The sequence below is a fragment of the Bombina bombina genome, chromosome 2 (genome assembly GCF_027579735.1).
Source record: "Bombina bombina isolate aBomBom1 chromosome 2, aBomBom1.pri, whole genome shotgun sequence".
NCBI classification, from domain to species: domain Eukaryota; kingdom Metazoa; phylum Chordata; class Amphibia; order Anura; family Bombinatoridae; genus Bombina; species Bombina bombina.
The window spans coordinates 1,000,336,890-1,000,355,840 of NC_069500.1; the positions used below are offsets into that span (position 1 = coordinate 1,000,336,890).

Consider the following 18,951-nt stretch of genomic DNA (forward strand, 5'->3'; position numbering starts at 1 on the left):
AGTAAAGTGGAAAGTTGTTTAAAATTCCATGCTCTGTCTCAATCATAAAAGAAAATATTTGAATTTACTTTAACATTTAACCCCTTAACGACCGAGGACGTGCAGGGTACGTCCTCAGAAAAAAGGCAGTTAATGCCTGAGAACGTACCCTGCACGTCCTCGGTTTGGAAAGCAGCTGGAAGCGATCCTGATCACTTCCAGCTGCTTTCCGGTTATTGCAGGATGCCTCGATATCGAGGCATCCTGCAATAACAATTTTTGCCCCTCCGGTGCAGAGAGAGCCACTCTGTGGCCCTCTCTGCACCGGACATCGATGGCCGCATTCGTTGGTGGGTGGGAGCGTAAATGGGAGGTGGGTGGGCGGCCATCGATGGCTTCTTAGTCAGAGAGGGGGGCGGGATCGGGGGCGGGATCGCCGGGGGGCGCGCACAGGGGGCGGCGGGAGGGCGCGTGCACGGGGAGGGAGCGGGGTGGGAACCGCTTACACTACAGAAACTTGTACATATTTTTGTACAAAATAATAAAAATAAAACGTAATGGAAGGGATCTGGGAGGGGGTGGGGGATTGATCGGGGGGGGGAGCTACACTACAGAAAAAACTGAAATAAATAAAAAAAAACCACTTTTATATGCAAACTGGGTACTGGCAGACAGCTGCCAGTACCCAAGATGGCCCCCAATAAGGCAGTGGGGGGGGGGGGGGTAGAGAGCTGTTTTGGGGGGGATCAGAGAGGTTGGGGGCTAAGGGGGGATCCTACATAGCAGCATATGTAAATATGCTTAAAAAAAAAAAAGTAAAAAAAAAAACCTTTTATTTTAGTACTGGCAGACTTTCTGCCAGTACTTAAGATGGCGGGGACAATTGTGGGGTGGGGGAGGGAAGAGAGCTCTATGGGAGGGATCAGGGGGTCTGATGTGTCAGGTGGGAAGCTGATCTCTACACTAAAGCTAAAATTAACCCTGCAAGCTCCCTACAAGCTACCTAATTAACCCCTTCACTGCTGGGCATAATTCACGTTTTGTGCGCAGTGGCATTTAGCGGCCTTTTAATTACCAAAAAGCAACACCAAAGCCATATATGTCTGCTATTTCTGAACAACGGGGATCCCAGAGAATCATTTACAACCATTTGTACCATAATTGCACAAGTTGTTTCTAAATAATTTCAGTGAGAAACCTAAAGTTTGTGAAAAAGTTGACTATTTTTTTTAATTTAATCGTATTTGGCGGTGAAATGGTGGCCTGAAATATACCAAAATGGGCCTAAATCAATACTTGGGGTTGTCTACTACACTACACTAAAGCTAAAATTAACCCTACAAGCTCCCTACAAGTTCCCTAATTAACCCCTGCACTGCTGAGCATAATACACTTGTGGTGTGCAGCAGCATTTAGCGGACTTCTAATTACTTAAAAACAACGCCAAAGCGATATATGTCTGCTATTTCTGAACAAAGGGGATCCCAGAGAAGCATTTACAACCATTTGTGCCATAATTGCACAAAATGTTTGTTAATGATTTCAGTGAGAAACCTAAAATTTGGAAAAATTTTACTTTTTTTTTTTATTTGATCGCATTTGGCGGTGAAATGGTGGCATGAAATATACCAAAATGGGCCTAGATCAATACTTTGGGATGTCTTCTAAAAAAATATATATACATGTCAAGGGATATTCAGGGATTCCTGAAAGATATCAGTGTTCCAATGTAACTAGCGCTAATTTTGAAAAAAAGTGGTTTGGAAATAGCAAAGTGCTACTTATATTTATGGCCCTATAACTTGCAAAAAAAGCAAAGAACATGTAAACACTGGGTATTTATAAACTCTGGACAAAATTTAGAAACTATTTAGCATGGGTGTTTTTTGGTGGTTGTAGATGTGTAACAGATTTTGGGGGTCAAAGTTAGAAAAAGTGTGTTTTTTTTTCCATTTTTTCCTCATATTTTATAATTTTTTTTATAGTAAATTATAAGATATGATGAAAATAATGGTATCTTTAGAAAGTCCATTTAATGGCGAGAAAAACGGTATATAATATGTGTGGGTACAGTAAATGAGTAAGAGGGAAATTACAGCTAAACACAAAGACCGCAAAAATGTAAAAATAGCTTTGGTCCCAAACGGACAGAAAATGGAAAAGTGCTGTGGTCATTAAGGGGTTAAATTAAAATTTTCTATCATGCATATAAAAAATTAATTTTCTTAAAATATTGTTTTGCATAAATATAGGTTGATACAGACAGCCATAGAAACATATATTTATATTTCCTCAGTATAGAAACATGTCTTACAGAAAGAAAATACAAAACGTATTACATTTAAAAAAAAACGCTCTAAGATTCATAACAGAAAAAAATGACTTTAATGCCCTCTAATAGTACAGCCTATATTGTAAATAATTGTTATACTACATAATTCACAAGAGATGTCATGTGCGGTGCCCTTGTCTTACTGAACTGGTTTTCTTTGATATATTTCATTACTATGAACTTGAAGTTCGAACCTACTTGATAACTGCACATTTCTGGAGAGGAAAGCATGTTTGTAACTTATCTTAGATTATTTCCTATATTGGAAATTCTAATTTTGCTGATCGCTGTTATAAGCATGAAAGTTCTACATATTAAATAGTTAATAGGATTTGCACATAGAGGCTATTTATATACATCAGTTAGGACTGTTAGGTAGTGTGATGTGAGATATTCTAACATTTAAATTATGGTCTCTAATAATAGCTGTTAGCATTAGCAGATTGCTTAATAAAATTATATAAGTAAATCAACCACCATTATATAGATATTAAAGGTTCATGCTGTGATGTCATGTGAGATATTCTTCTAACATCACAGCATTAGCCTTTGATATCCTGTGGCTGCTTTACTTATATAATTTTAATATTAAGCAATCTGCTTACTAATGCTATCACTAACAGTTAAGACTGAGTGATGAAAAGGCAATAAGGCAGGCATAGCATACGTTACTCAAATTGCTGGTAATGGGCTGGGCACTGAGTGGGCAGCTGAGCTCCGGAGACAACTCATTTAAACACCACAAGTCCGCAACTGGCAATGGCACCCTCCTTTCTCTCTCAGTCAGCTCTCTCCTGCTGTAACAACAGTACAAACAGTCTTGTTCACAGCACTATTTTCTCAAATTATCTTTATTTTCTGTTAGATTACAGACATAAAATAGCAGAGCACTAATCTCCGGTTTGTTGCTGTACTGCCAAGTTGCTACACTGCTGTAACAACACAGTGACGGGTCTACTCTCTCTCACTCACTACTGACCAACAACGACACAGGCCACACTGACAGTGACACATGAGTACTCAACACTCGCAGCAGCTCCCTCCTGCTTCACTAGTGTTCCCGCCAACCGACACCAGTATCAATCCGCATCCGATGTCACTCACCAAACCCAGCACGCCTCCCCGGCAGTGCTGAAATCTGATTGGCTGTCCAGATTAGCTCCATCATAGAGGCGGTTTGAAGAACCGCCTCTATTGGAGCGTGGTATGGTCCTGGTGAGATACCACTGGGTGCTAGCTCATAGTGAGCTAATAACACTAGGAAGCATCCATGTTGCGCAATCAATGGAGGGCAGCTGAACGGCTCACTGCCTCTCCTCTTTAATTGCGCAACATGGATAATGAATTTATGGGATTATATGGATCACATCTGGTGGCGCTGGCGGAGGGAGGGGGTGGGGGGTAGCTGGGGGGGCGTGGTCAAAAAAATTAACAATGAATACAACTCAACTTTTTTTTTTAATTTATCATTAAAAAAACTTTTGTTTTATGATTTGACAGGGGAGGCTCTGCCTCCCCTGCCTCCTATTACTGCACGTCACTGCATTCCTATAACAGTAGAGTGTGTTATCTCTTATTAAAATAAATAAAACAATAAACATTATTCTTTTTATAGATGCAAAGTATTGTAATACTGACATCAATATTAAATGTACATATCCTAGAAGAACAATAACTCACTGTAATAATTTCCTTGCAGTGCTACTTTCTTATAATGCAGAAGTGCAAATCTCAACCAAGGCAGATTAATAGATCCTAACCAATTGAAGAAAGGCAGGGAGAATTAGATAAATTTTTAGCAACAACAAAAAAAAGAGTTTTGCAAGGTTCTAAAATATATTTGGATGGAACATATGGCAACATTTATGAGCCCCTTGTTTCCACTCAAACATACCCCCTTGTCAACAAGACTTGCCCAATTGCCACCCAAAGGTACAGCTTAAACTCCCAGGATTCTCTTATTTAGACCAACAACAAGACAACTTTGCAGACATTTTTTTCCTTCAAACCTCATCTGTTAACTCATATTTGTGTATGCAGCCTGTGTAATTTAAATATCTTTATTTGTATATCACCAACAAGTTTAACATGCTATTTTTTTTTTTAATACTAGATCATGAAGAAAACATGATCGAAACTGATGCATTTATCTCCAGGTAAGTTTAGAAAACTGATGCCTCTGTATCTAGGTATAAAGAGTGACATTTTGCATCAGAGTACCTCTGCTTCTTTACTTAAGGTGGATTACTTTATTCCAGCCATCTCTCTCTCTCTTTTTTTTTTTTTTTTTAGTATTTTTCTTCCTTTTGTCCTCTAGTTCTTTACATGAAAAACTTGAATCTTCCTCATTTCTCTTTCTTTCTCTGCATTTTCTTATTTGGTCACCTGTTCATTGGTTGAATCCATTACAGTTTTGTTATAATCTTGGTTATATCAGAGCAATTTATCTAATTTTTTTATTTAATTAATGTGATAGTGAATTTGTTTTCTGAGCTGTTTTTATAGAGACTTTTCATTCTTAAAATACACCCCAAGGACTGGGCACTTGTCATATGTCATTGAACAATAAGATTTTGTAACACATGTTCGATATTTTGGACTAAAAATAGAAAAAAATTGAAAGTGTATAAAAAATGTATATACTTTATTAGTTAGTCCATTAAAAGCCACGTCATGGAGTGGGGTATAAAAGTCTGACCAGTTTCGGTCTGTCGACTGTAATCATAGACTTATCATCGGCATATGTTGCCAACACTTTTAAAAGACCGGATACGTGATTGGTAAAATGCAAACCACTCCTGATTAACCCCATAAACAGACTAGTGACAAGTGAGAATTATTAGATGATGGGTAAATAGGGAATTACTAGAACATATCATATATAACAAATACAAACAGTATTGACAATTTGATTTTCATAGTTAGAAATCGCAAGATATATTTTACATACCTATAACCAGGCTTAAAGTATATATAAGTAAAAAACAGCGCAAGTGTCATATGCAACAAAATAACACTTATTTAAACTCTTCAGTTATGGGAATACCAATATCTGTATATGTGTAAGAGGTTAGATACAGGCAAGTCAAATCAATAAAATAAAGGCAAAAAGGCACACATGTTATAGCACATACCAAAATGTACATATATAACTGCTCTCAAAAAAGCAAATGAAGACAAAAGAACAAAAGGGGGATATATATATATATATATATATATATATATATATATATATATATATATATATATATATATATATATATATATATAAAGTTTCAAATAATTAAGCACTCACTGGACTGCAGACATCAGTGGTAAATCCAATCTTTATTATGTGATGTTTCGGGACAAACAGCGTCTCTTCCTTTGACGCTGTTTGTCCCGAAAAGTCACATAATAAAGATTGGATTTACCACTGATGTCTGCAGTCCAGTGAGTGCTTAATTCTTTGAAACTTTGTATACCTGGCTAAAGCACCCTGGCAAGTTAAAGTCTGTTGGTGGGAGTGCATATACTACACGCTTTGGATCATATATATATATACACAGTATCTCACAAATGTGAGTACACCCCTCACATTTTTGTAAATATTTTATTATATCTTTTCATGTGACAACACTGAAGAAATGACACTTTGCTACAATGTAAAGTAGTGAGTGTACAGCCTGTATAACAGTTTAAATTTGCTGTCCCCTCAAAATAACTCAACACACAGCCATTAATGTCTAAACCGTTGGCAACAAAACTGAGTACACCACTAAGTGGAAATGTCCAAATTGGGCCCAAAGTGTGGTTGTGTTTGGGGTCGTTATCATGTTGGAAGGGAGGGGATCATGCTCTGCTTCAGTATGTCACAGTACATGTTGGCATTCATGGTTCCCTCAATGAACTGTAGCTCCACTGTGCCGGTAGCACTCATGCAGGCCCAGACCATGACACTCCCACCACAATGCTTGACTGTAGGCAAGACACACTTGTCTTTGTACTCCTCACCTGTTTGCCGCCACACACGCTTGACACCATCTGAACCAAATAAGTTTATCTTGGTCTCATCGAACCACAGAACATGGTTCCATGTCCTTAGTCTGCTTGTCTTCAGAAAACTGATAGAATTCTATCAGCCAATCGGAATGTAAGGGACGCCACCTTGGATGACATACCTTTAAAGGGAAACTTCATTCTTCGTTAACCATCGCAAGAAGAGGATGCTCTGCGCCGGATGTCTTGAAGATGGACTCGCGCCGGATGGATAAAGATAGATGTCGGATGGATGAAGATAGAAGATGCCGTCTGGATGAAGAATTCTGCTTGCTTGGATGAGGACTTCTGCCGCTTGGATGAGGATGGATGTCCGGTCTTCGAAAACTGTAAGTGGATCGTCGGGGGTTAGTGTTAGGTTTTTTTTAAGGGTTTATTGGGTGGGTTTTCTTTTTAGCTTAGGGTTTGGGCAGTAAAAGTGCTAAATGCCCTTTTAAGGGCAATGCCCATCCAAATGTCCTTTTCAGGGCAATGGTTAGCTTAGGTTTATTTAGATAGGTTTTATTTGGGGGGGTTTGGTTGTGTGGGTGGTGGGTTTTACTGTTGGGGGGTTGTTTGTATTTTTTTTTTTGCAGGTAAAAGAGCTGATTTCTTTGGGGCAATGCCCTGCAAAAGGCCCTTTTTAAGGGCCATTGGCAGTTTAGTTTAGACTAGGGTTTTTTTTATTTTGGGGGGCTTTTTATTTTCATATGGCTATTAGATTATTTTTGATAATTTCGTTTTTTATTTTGTGTAATTTAGTGTTTATTTTTTTGTAATTTAGATAAATGTATTATATCAATTTAATTTATTTTATTGTAATGTGGGCGGACGGCAGATTAGGGGTTAATAATCTTTAAATAGTGTTTGCGATGCGGGAGGGCGGCGTTTTAGGGGTTAATAACTAATGTATGTGGCGGCGATGTTAGGGGCAGCAGATTAGGGGTTAATAGTTTTATTTATGTGGCGGCGATGTTAGGGGCAGCAGATTAGTGGTGTTTGGACTCGGGGTTTATGTTAGGTGTTAGGTTTAAACATAACTTTTTCTTTCCCCATAGACATCAATGGGACTGCATTATGGAGCTTTTGTTTCCACGATCGCAGGTGTTAGGCTTTTTTTTGCCGGCTCTCCCCATTAATGTCTAAGGGGAAATCGTGCACGAGCATGTCAAAGCAGCACTTGTATTTGGGTGAGGTATGGAGCTCAACGCAACCATATCGCCCGCACAAGCCTGCTTTTTACAAACCTGTAATAGCAGCGCTATGAAAGGTGAGCAGTGAAAATAACGTACAGGTAATTAGCGAGCAGCCATAACGCAAAACTCGTAATCTGGCTGTTTGTTAGAAGAATATTCATTGTTGGGTAGGCCCAGGACACTTCCCTTGTCAAGCTTCATTAAAGGGACACTAAACCCAAATGTTTTCTTTAATGATTCAGATAGAGCAGGCAATTTTTAAGCAACTTTCTAATTTACTCCTATTATCCATTTTTCTTTGTTCTCTTGCTATCTTGTTTTTCAAAAAGTAGGAATGTAAAGTCGGCCCATTTTTGGTTCAGAACCTGAGTTACGCCTGCTTATTGGCGGCTAAATGTAGTCACCAATAAGCAAGTGCTATCCAGGGCGCTGAACCTAAAATGGGCTAGCTCCTATGCTTTAAATTCCTTCTTTTTAAATAAAGATAGCAAGAGAACGAAGAAAAATTGATAGTAGGAGTAAATTAGAAAGTTGCTTAAAATTGCATGGTCTATCTGAATCATGAAAGAAAAAAATGGGTTTAGTATCCCTTTAATATTTTTTATCTTACTTCCCTTCCCGTGGCCAGTAACGTAAGGGCCAGCACATATCAACCAATCACAGTGCAGCATGCAGGGGTGCATTCCAGCCTCTCTGGAGGGGAATAGAAATAATACAATTTACAGGAAAAGCAGGCAAAATAAACAATGAAAGTGCATTGCAAAGTTTTTAAACTAATAACCACAATCATAAATAGATTTTATGTGGAATGAAATTTTGATTTTTGTGTTATTTGAAATAGTTTTACTAACTGTTGTCTACTCTTGTAAAATATTAACCCTGATGCCTTTTTAAGTATGCTTAGATTACACAAATTATATTCTTTTCCATTTAAATGATTTATTTTTTCATAGATTGGATCCAGCTGCAGAGTATAATATGAAGCACAAAAGACGAGGACTTGCCCTCATATTTAATCATGAATGGTTCTATTGGCAATTAACGCTAACAGAGAGACGTGGTACTAATGCTGACAGAGATAACCTCGAAAATAGGTAATAGTACATGAAAAATACTTTATAGGTTTTATTTTATATCCATCTATTATTTTTCCCTTTAATTATAGTTCATGAACATACAGTAGTTATAAAGCAAAGGAAAAACATTCATCATGTAATGGAGGTTATAAACGATCTGTTATATTTCTCTAACATCCATATTATTCAGAGTACAAATGCAACATCCACTTACAAAAATCTCAGAGACGCAGCCAGAAAATGAAATGTATTTGTGTGAGTTTGTGTGTGTGTGTGTGTGTGTATATATATATATATATATATATATATATATATATATATATATATATATATATATATATATATATATATATATATATATATATATATATATATATATATATATATATATATATATATATATATATATATATATATATTTCAGAGAATATGAATGATAACAAAAAACTTTTCTTTCACTCATGGTTATTATTTGGCTGAATCATAATGACAACAGAAACTACGTAAATGACCCTGATCAAAAGTTTACATACCCTGGTGATTTTGGCCTGATAACATGCACACAATTTGGCACAAAGGGGTTTGAATGGCTATTAAAGGTAACCATCCCCACCTGTGATCTGTTTGCTTGTAATTAGTGTGTGTGTATAAAAGGTCAATGAGTTTCTGTACTCCTGACAGACCCTTGCATCTTTCATCCAGTGTTGCACTGACGTTTCTGGATTCTTAGTCATGGGGAAAGAAAAATAATTGTCAAAGGATCTGTGGGAAAAGCTAGTATAACTGTATGAAACAGGAAACGGATATAAAAAGATATCCAAGGAATTGAGAATGCAAATCAGCAGTGTTCAAACTCTAATGAAGAAGTGGAAAATAAGGTGTTCTATTCGATGACATACTGCATTCATCTTGCCATCAATTCTGACCAAATTTCCTGTGCCTTTGTAGCTCACACATCCCCAAAACATCAGCGATCCACCTCCGTGTTTCACAGTAGGAATGGTATACCTTTTATCATAGGCCTTGTTGACTCCTCTCCAAAAAGCTCAATTTTGGTCTCATCACTCCAAATGACTTTGTGCCAAAAGGTTTGAGGCTGGTCTCTGTGCTGTTTGGCGTATTGTAAGCGGGATACTTTGTGGCATTTGCGTAGTAATGGCTTTCTACTGGCGACTCGACCATACAGCCCATCTTTCTTCAAGTGCCTCCATATTGTACATCTTGAAACAGCCACACCACATGTCCTGTATTTCACCTGAAGTTATTTGTGGGTTTGTCTTTGCATCCTCAACAATTTTCCTGGCAGTTGTGGCTGAAATTTTAGTTGTCACAGTTCCAAAATACAGCAGCACATTTAAGCAAAGGAGTCACAGGGCAAGATGGTAAAATACAAATTTACCTTTATTTAGAACATAATTAAAAACGTACACAGCTCCAAACTCCCTGACTAGTTTCGTGCTCAATTGAGCACTTAATCATAGGTGAGTTAGTTAGGTGTTAGCCCCTATTTAAAGGGACAGATACACCTGAAAGTGATAAAATACAATGACATACAAATGTTTAAAAATACAAATATACGTATACATCACAGTGAATTTACACAATACTACATGCACTGTGTTAATAAGGAATAAAGGAATGACCAAACAAGCCTACCTAGCAGTACTTAGGAAAAAACTGTAAATCTAGAATAAACTATAGTTTTAGATCAAAAGCTACACAAACAAGCTCTGTGGAGTATATCAAAAGAGCATGTTTTATGTTGTAATCCAAGAGGTAAATATAAACACAGTTAAACAGTATGAAATTTACGATGTTACCAAAGATTACTGAAATCCTTATAACAAAGACTACCAAAATTACCAAGAGTTGCAAAAATTACAAAAATTACAGACTATAAAAAATATATCATATATGAACAATAATAAAAATAAAACCATGAATGTAAGTGTCTACAATCAATATATATGTGGACTATTTAATATTACAAAACAATGTCCTCATGTCATGTAAATCAAACAATCAATGGTCAGTAGATCATTCCTACTGTAAATTACATTATGTTCAAACAATTCATTAAATTAGTTTGTAATAGTTGATGAAAATTCATTCATTTCATTTGTTTCCTATTTGTGTTTTTTAGTTGGTCTACCTGACCATGGTTTGGTTTCAACGGAACCCCTCATTTTCCACTTCTTTATTAGAGTTTGAACACTGCTGATTTGCATTCTCAATTCCTTGGATATCTTTTTATATCCCTTTCCTGTTTTATACAGTTCAACTACCTTTTCCCACAGATTCTTTTGACAATTATTTTGCTTTCCCCATGACTCAGAATCCAGAATCGTCAGTGCAGCACTGGATGAAAGATGCAAGGGTCTATATATATATATATATATATATATACACACTTACGTACTTTTTAGGTATTTTTGTAGGATACTTTACAGGGCCTAAATTACATTAGTGACACAACAGACTGTGACTGATCTGTAAAGAAGCAACTTTAAGAGACATTAAAAAAAAAAAACAACAACTTTCTCATGGTACTAGAAGCTTGTACCCTAAAACTACTTTAGAAGTATTAACATTTTCTTCCCTTCTTCCTCCTCTTTAATCTTAAAGGGATACTAAACCCAATGTTTTTTCTTTTCTTGTTCAGATAGAGCATGCAATTTTAAGCAACTTTCTAATTTACTCCTATTATAAATTTTTCTTCGTTCACTTGCCATCTTTATTTGAAAATGCAGAAAAGTAAGGTTAGGAGCTGGCCCATTTTTGGTTCAGAACATGGGTGGAGCTTGCTGATAAGTTTGCTACATTTATCCACCAATCAACAAGCGCTATACAGGTGCTGAACCAAAAATGGGCCGGCTCTTAAGCTTACATTTCTACTTTGTCAAATAAAGATAGCACGAGAACGGATAAAAATTGATAATAGGAGAAAATTAGAAAGTTGCTTAAAATTGCATGCTCTATCTGAATCAGTAAAGAAAAAATGTGGGTTTAGTATCCCTTTAATGTGTGTCCTTCCCCTTCTTCTTTCTTGACCCACATTATTCCTATATTCTCTAATGAGTTATGAATATATGTGCTATATAAGTGGAAGAGACCTTGATGTGGTACCTGGGCATGTCCCATTTGGCCAAATGCGGTAACAAACTCTTCCGGTTTTGCTTTTCGATCCTAGCTGAGAGCTTGTTTGTGAGTGCTGGACTTAATTTGTGTTGTATTGTATTGTCTGTTTCTGTAATTCTCCCTAAGGACCTGCACCCTGGCAGGCCCGGGGTTAACTGGCTGTGACTCTGCAGATAGAGGAGCTTTATGTGAGTGCGATAGCAACCAAAGCTGAGCCTGTTTGTGGGTCATGGGATGTGTATCCGGTCCGGTCTGGTCTGGATGTGCTGTCCTTATCCCAGGAAAATGATGAAAGAAAAAAAAGGATCCACCTATTTCTACTTAGAAGACATGAGAAAAGTAAAAATGGTCTCCTCTATTAAAAACAGGTTAAAATATTGTTAATAAACACTTTTGACCTGTGGAACATGATCCTGCTTGTTAAAGAGGTGGCTGTGTTGCAATTTATGGGTAGATAGAGGCCCTGATGTTCCTCCAGTCTTTGAAAAAGCAATACAGGCACATATTTCTACTAATTATCAGGCAGTTTTCCAATAGTCACCTGACATAATGAAACAGTCCTTTTCTAATTAGTAATCTATTTTTTCTTTTAATTTTTTTGTTTTTTCTTTATTTCTTTATTTTTGCTGGGAAGGTGTAATACAATCTTCACAAAATAAATGAGTGTTATCCAATGATATTGTTCCATAACAAAACAGCGTAATAATAACATGAACAAGGAGAAAAGATTAAAAAAAAGAAACAAACAGAATAGGTGTACTTACTATTATTATACCATTTTATATAAAGCCCTTGTCTTGTGCACTTTTTATTTTTTCTAATTTTATGCCTTTCATTTTTAATATTTCTTTTCCCCACTAATTAGTAATTTATTTTAGAGATATTATAAATTATACTGACAAGTGATTCTGTAAAGCTTATCTCTTGTTCCAGTTTTTCTGCAATTAATTGGTTCTCCTTTATTTTTTTGAGGGAGTGGGAGAGTTGACATGCAAGATATTTGTTACAATTCACCAGTGTCTGTTGCCGGCCCATTAAAGGAATTGTGATGACGATGTCTCTTTAATTTTCTTATCCTTTTTGGAAAAACTGTAAATTAAATTATTTTCTTTTAGGTTAACTGAGCTTGGATTTGAAGTTCAAAGCTATAATAACCTCAAAACAGAGGAGGTATTCCAAAAGATTCATGACGGTAAGTTAGTGGTCATGTATTACCATATAAGTCTGTTGCAGGGGAAATATATTATAGAAAACGGAAACTGTTCTTCCTAATGTGAAAGTAGCATAACGTTTGATAATAGAAGTAAATTGGAAAGTTAATTAAAATGTCATACTCTTAAAGGGTAAACTCCTTGTATTTCTGTTGTGTTGCTATAGAATAACATATCAGCCAAATCTTAACATTTTAAAACAAATTAACATCCTTTTTCCTACAATTATTTTTCAATAGCTAAACTCCACCCACCATTTGCTTTATTTAGAGGAGCCAATCTGGGCTTTAGTCTTCAGACAACAAGGCTAACCACAGTCATAAAGTTAGTATAAAGTACTCTGTTTTGCAGTTGTTATCAGTTAAAGCCAATTAGAAACAGATATGTAACCGAGTTAGCTTTGAGAAGTAAGCAGGGTGCTTTTCATGTTCTGAGAATTAGAAATTGCTCAATTTTTAGAGCTAAATTACATGAAAAGGAGGCAAAATAAATCATGAAAACAACATATTTCAAAATTGTTTCATTATGCATAACTAAACACCGATGTTGTATATTTATGGACTCACAATTCTGTTTCGTAGCATCAACAAGAGACCATAGTGATGCTGACTCTTTTTCATCTGTGTTTTCTTGAGCCATGGGGAAGATAATCACATTTTCACATATGATGCTAAAATTGAAATTGAGAAGCTGACTCACTTATTCAAGGGGGACAAATGTCCGAGCTTAGTAGGAAAACCAAAGATATTTATTATACAGGTAACTTTTTTTTTTTAAACTGTTTCAGTGCTTTTTGAATCATTCACACAAATCATTTGGGGTTCCGCATGGTAAAACACTTTTATAAAATACCCAGAGTTTACTAAAGTATCCCAAAATGACAAAATTATGCTGTATGGAAAGAAAAGTATTATTGTCTATAGTTTATATGGTAAACAACAGCAAAGGAGTCAATATTTCACATGCAGCATTAGTTACCTTCCTAAAAACACAAAGGGCCAGATTACAAGTGGAGCGCTATTGTTAGTGCGAGGAGCATAAACACAATCGCGAGATTGCGGTGTTCTTTACAATCTAATCCATATTACAAGTGGTGCGCTGTTTAAATTACTTCAAATTTGTTTGCGAGAACTTACGGTAATTTACACTTCCCATATTTTTTATGGGTGTCATTGAGCGGCAATGTCCACTCGTATTACAAGTTGACGGTACCTTAACCCCTTAATGACCGGACCATTTTTCAAATTTCTTACCCTTAATGACAATGGCTATTTTTACATTTCTGCGGTGTTTGTGTTTAGCTGTAATTTTCCTCTTACTCATTTACTGTACCCACACATATTATATACCGTTTTTCTCGCCATTAAATGGACTTTCTAAAGATACCATTATTTTCATCATGTCTTATAATTTACTACAAAAAAATAATAAAATATGAGGAAAAAATGGAAAAAAACACACTTTTTCTAACTTTGACCCCCAAAATCTGTTACACATCTACAATCACCAAAAAACACCCATGCTAAATAGTTTCTAAATTTTGTCCTGAGTTTAGAAATACCCAATGTTTACATGTTTTTTGCTTTTTTTTGCAAGTTATAGGGCCATAAATACAAGTAGCACTTCGCTATTTCCAAACCACTTTTTTTCAAAATTAGCACTAGTTACATTGGAACCCTGATATCTGTCAGGAATACCTGAATATCCCTTGACATGTATATATTTTTTGTTAGAAGACAACCCAAAGTATTGATCTAGGCACATTTTGGTATATTTTATGCCACCATTTCACCGCCAAATGCGAGCAAATAAAAAAAAACAGCTCTCTTCCCTCCCCCACCCCACAAATGTCCCCGCCATCTTAAGTACTGGCAGAAAGTCTGCCAGTACTAAATAAAAGGAGTTTTTTTTTTTTTTTTTAATAAAAAAAATAAAATATTTTAGCTGTGATGGACTCCTGCCTTAGCCCCAACCTCCATGATCCCCCCCCCCCCAGCTCTCTAACCCTCTCCCCTATCTAATTGCGGCCATCTTGGGTACTGGCAGCTGTCTGCCAGTACCCAATTTGCCCCAAAAACAAAAGTGTTTTTTGTTCTTTTGTTTTTTTTTATGTTTTCTGTAGTGTAGCAGCCCCCCCAATACCCCACAATACCCCTATCCCCCTCCCCTTCTCAGATCCTTTTATATTATTTTATTAAAACATCTTCCCCCCCCCCCCCCCCTCTTCCCTCCTCATTGGTGTCAGTGTCAGTGCCAGGTATTGCGCGCGCACATGCACGCGCACGCACGCTCCCGGCACCCGGCGTGCACATTGCACTTCTAGGAACCGGATGCCGGGTAGCGATGAGCCGCCCACCCGCCTCCCTGTTACGCTCCCACCCACCAACGAATCGGCACCATCGCTACCGGTGCAGAGAGGGCCACAGAGTGGCTCTCTCTGCATCGGAGTCTTCTAAAAAGGTATTGCAGGATGCCTCCATATGGAGGCATCACTGCAATACCCTGAGAGCTGCTGGAAGCGATTGCGATCGCTTCCAGCACTCTCTTAGACAACTGACGTACCAGGTACGTCCATTGTCATTAACTACTTGTTAATGCATGACGTACCTGGTACGTCAGTTGTCATTAAGGGGTTAAAAAAAAAAAAAAATACCATTACAGAAAAAAACCAAAATAAATTAGCAATATTCTAAAACTAAAGCCCCACTTAAAAACAAAAACAATAAACCCACCCCCAAAAAACAACAACATACTAACATTAAAATATAGCGATAGCCCTTAAAAATGATTTTTGTAGTGCATTGCCCTGAAGTGACAACTCTTTTTCAAACAAATAAAACCCCAACACCATTCTACAAGTAACCCCCCCCCCCAAAAAAAAAAGGCTATCTAAAGAAAAACACTCTAAAAATGCATTTGGCTAAGCATTGCCCTTAGAAGGGCATTTGGCTCTTTTGCTGCCTAAAGAGTAAAATACAAAACCCTAATCTAAAAAAATTAAACTTACCCTATCACTAAACCCCAATGATGGTACTCACCAAAGTTGAATCCGAGCAGCGGTGCTCCATCTTCATCCTGGCGGCAGTCTTCTATCTTTATCAATCTTATGTTCGGTTGCCGACATTCCCTCTTCATGCAGTCACCCGCCGCATACTGAATTTTGAATTCAAGGTACTCCCTTTATATAGGGGTACCCTTGCAATCCTATTGGCTGATTTTCTTATTCAAATTAACCAATAGAAAAAGCTTTCATTCTATTGGCTGATTTGAATTTGAAAATCAGCCAATAGAAATGCAAGGGTACCCCTATATAAAGGGGGTATCTCACATTCAAAAATAGGCATTTTCTTTTTGCTAATTTGTTTGTTTTATCTGTAATGTTGTTTTTTTGTTTTGTTTTTTTAAGGTACTGTTAGTTGGGGGGTTTTCAGGTAAGGTTAGTTTTTTCTTGAGGTAACTTAGGGTGTGTTAGGTTGCGGGGGGCTAATAGTGTAGTGGGATAGTTTGCGATATGAGGGTGTGGTGGTTAAGGGGGTGCAATGGTACTGTTAGGTGTTTTTATGAAGGTACTGTTAGGGTTTTTTTTTTTTCAAATAAGGTTTGTTTTTTCTTGGGGTAACTTAGGGGGTGTTTGTTTAGGGGGTTAGGTATTTTAGATGTTAGTGGTTACAATCTGTGTTGTATATTATTCTAAAACCTGGTATTATTCTTCAGTTATACATGCAATCTAATATTGTGTTCCCAGGTTTAGGTAAAAATACATTTTGGAAAATCAATCACATCAATAGTTTTACTGTCTTATAGGCATGTCGAGGAGACAAACATGATGACCCAGTTGAAACTGATGCCACTGACGGCTCTACACCAGCTCCCGATGTTAATCAAGTTGAAGTGGATGCTGCTTCAGTATATACCCTGCCTGCTGGTGCTGATTTCCTTATGTGCTATTCTGTTGCCCAAGGTACTTCTGTTCTTCCTTTCTATGATAATTTTTATTAGTTATTGCAGGTTGTTGTTGTTGTTGTTGTTGTTTTTTCTTGTTTTAAAGAAAGAGAAAAAAAAAGAACCAAAAGTCTATTCTAAATCTGCTTATTTTGCTGATTACTATATTGTAAAGTAAGTGCCTCTCCGTCACATAAAAATATACATGAACTCCCATTATTGTGACACACAGTTCTCTAGGTAAAAACTACTTTTAGAACAATCCCTGAGGGGCATCATAATTTTTTTTTTATGGTTTAAGGGCCTGGTTTCGTAAGTTTAAGCATGATCTTGGCCTCGACCCTTCCTTGCTCTTGACGGACTAGACCTTTTTTGGAGGCTCCTTATGTGATTACACGATTGCCTCACCTGTTTCACATCACCTTCTTATTTCAACGTGTCACATCACTATTAGTCCTAAATTGCCCCTCTCCCAACTTTTTTGGAAGGTGTTGCAGTCATCAGATGTGAAATGAGTGTATATTTTCAAAAATACATTAAATTCACAGAGTAAAACATCAAATAATGTGCTAATAATGTGTTTTCAATATAGTACAGGGTGAATTGAATTTCCAAATGACTCTTTTTGTTTGTTTTTTGCATTTTCCATACTGTCCCAACTTTTTTGGAATAGGGGTTGTAGGTCAATTGCCACGTCTTGGGCTTTCAAGAATGAGTCTTTAGTTGATCAGGTTTGCAAGGCAGCTACTTGGTCATCTTTGCATACTTTTACTAAATCCTACCATTTTGATGTTTTTGCTTCTTCTGAAGCAGCCTTTGGTAGATAGATTCTTCAGGCAGTTGTCTCAGTTTGCTTTTTTTGCCTAAGTGATTTATTTAAGTGTCACTGTCTGTAACAATCTGGCAATTTGCTTTCATATGGTATTGGAGCACCGATTGTGCTCCGTTACCTCATGAAGGCAGATGCTGGAAGCCCACAAGCAGCATGTCTCAGTTGTCACTTGACAAACGAGACTGCTTGGGCTTCAAGCATGTTGGACACAGATCAACGTTATGCGGTACGATGGGCTATGTACCGCATGATGTAGATCTACGTCCGAATCGCGCAATGGGTTAATGTATGATGTGTTTGGTGCATTTTTTTTTTAACCCTTACACTTTACGATGCGCAAACCCAACGAGAGGAAATTTAGTTTGCGTTTGAGCGAACGCGTTTATTTTCACACTTGGAAGTTAGTTGCGATATTGCTTATCTAATCTAGCCCATGGTTGGGTACATGGTTAAACAATTATACCAAACGTGCAAATGATAATCAATTTAATAGTTTGAAACAAAATCATAAACGGAAAAAGAAACAACTGTGTAGGAGGAATAAAAGTTGGTGAGGAGGAGCCAAACTCTGTTAACAAGGTGAGGTTGCTGAAAACAGTTTAGTGTCAAAAGTCATACTCCATGTAAAGACGGAGCACAGCAACAAGACCCCCATGTAGGATCCCTCCCACTCCCTCCCTTTCCACTGCTGGGACGACCTCCTGCCTTCTATTCCACAACTCTCGCCGGCACCAACGGATATTGTTACAGACCATGACACAGACTGTGTCACTGTCTGTAACAATCTAGCAATCTACTTTCATATGGTATTGGAGCACCGATTGTGTTCCATTACCATATGAAGGCAGATGCTGGAAGCCCACAAGCAGCATGTCTCAGTTGTCACTTGACAACCGAGACTGCTTGGGCTTCAAGCATGTCAGACGCAGATCAACGTTATGCGGTATGATGGGCTATGTACCGCATGATGTAGATCTACGTCCGAATGGCACAAGGGGTTAATGTATGTTGTGTTTGGAGCATTTTTTTTAACCATTACACAAGGGCCTCTATTCAACAAGGTCTGGTGGACCTGATCTGACAGTGCGGATCAGGTCCACCAGACCTCGCTGAATACGGCGAGCAATACGCTCTCTGTATTCAGCATTGCACCAGCAGCTCACAAGAGCTGCTGGTGCAACGCCGCCCCCTGCAGACTCGTGGCCAATGGGCCGCCAGCAGGGGGGTG

The 18,951-nt window shown here is 37.4% G+C and overlaps 1 protein-coding gene across 1 annotated transcript in view; it reads left to right on the plus strand.

Annotated features, from left to right (window-relative positions):
- CASP6 (caspase 6) overlaps positions 1 to 18,951 on the plus strand; it is a 58,240-nt gene that overhangs the window by 33,714 nt on the left and 5,575 nt on the right. Inside the window, 6 exon segments of the mRNA XM_053703551.1 lie at positions 4,425 to 4,467; positions 8,478 to 8,618; positions 12,854 to 12,930; positions 13,531 to 13,562; positions 13,565 to 13,708; positions 16,754 to 16,910. Coding sequence (XP_053559526.1) covers positions 4,425 to 4,467; positions 8,478 to 8,618; positions 12,854 to 12,930; positions 13,531 to 13,562; positions 13,565 to 13,708; positions 16,754 to 16,910 — 594 coding nt within the window.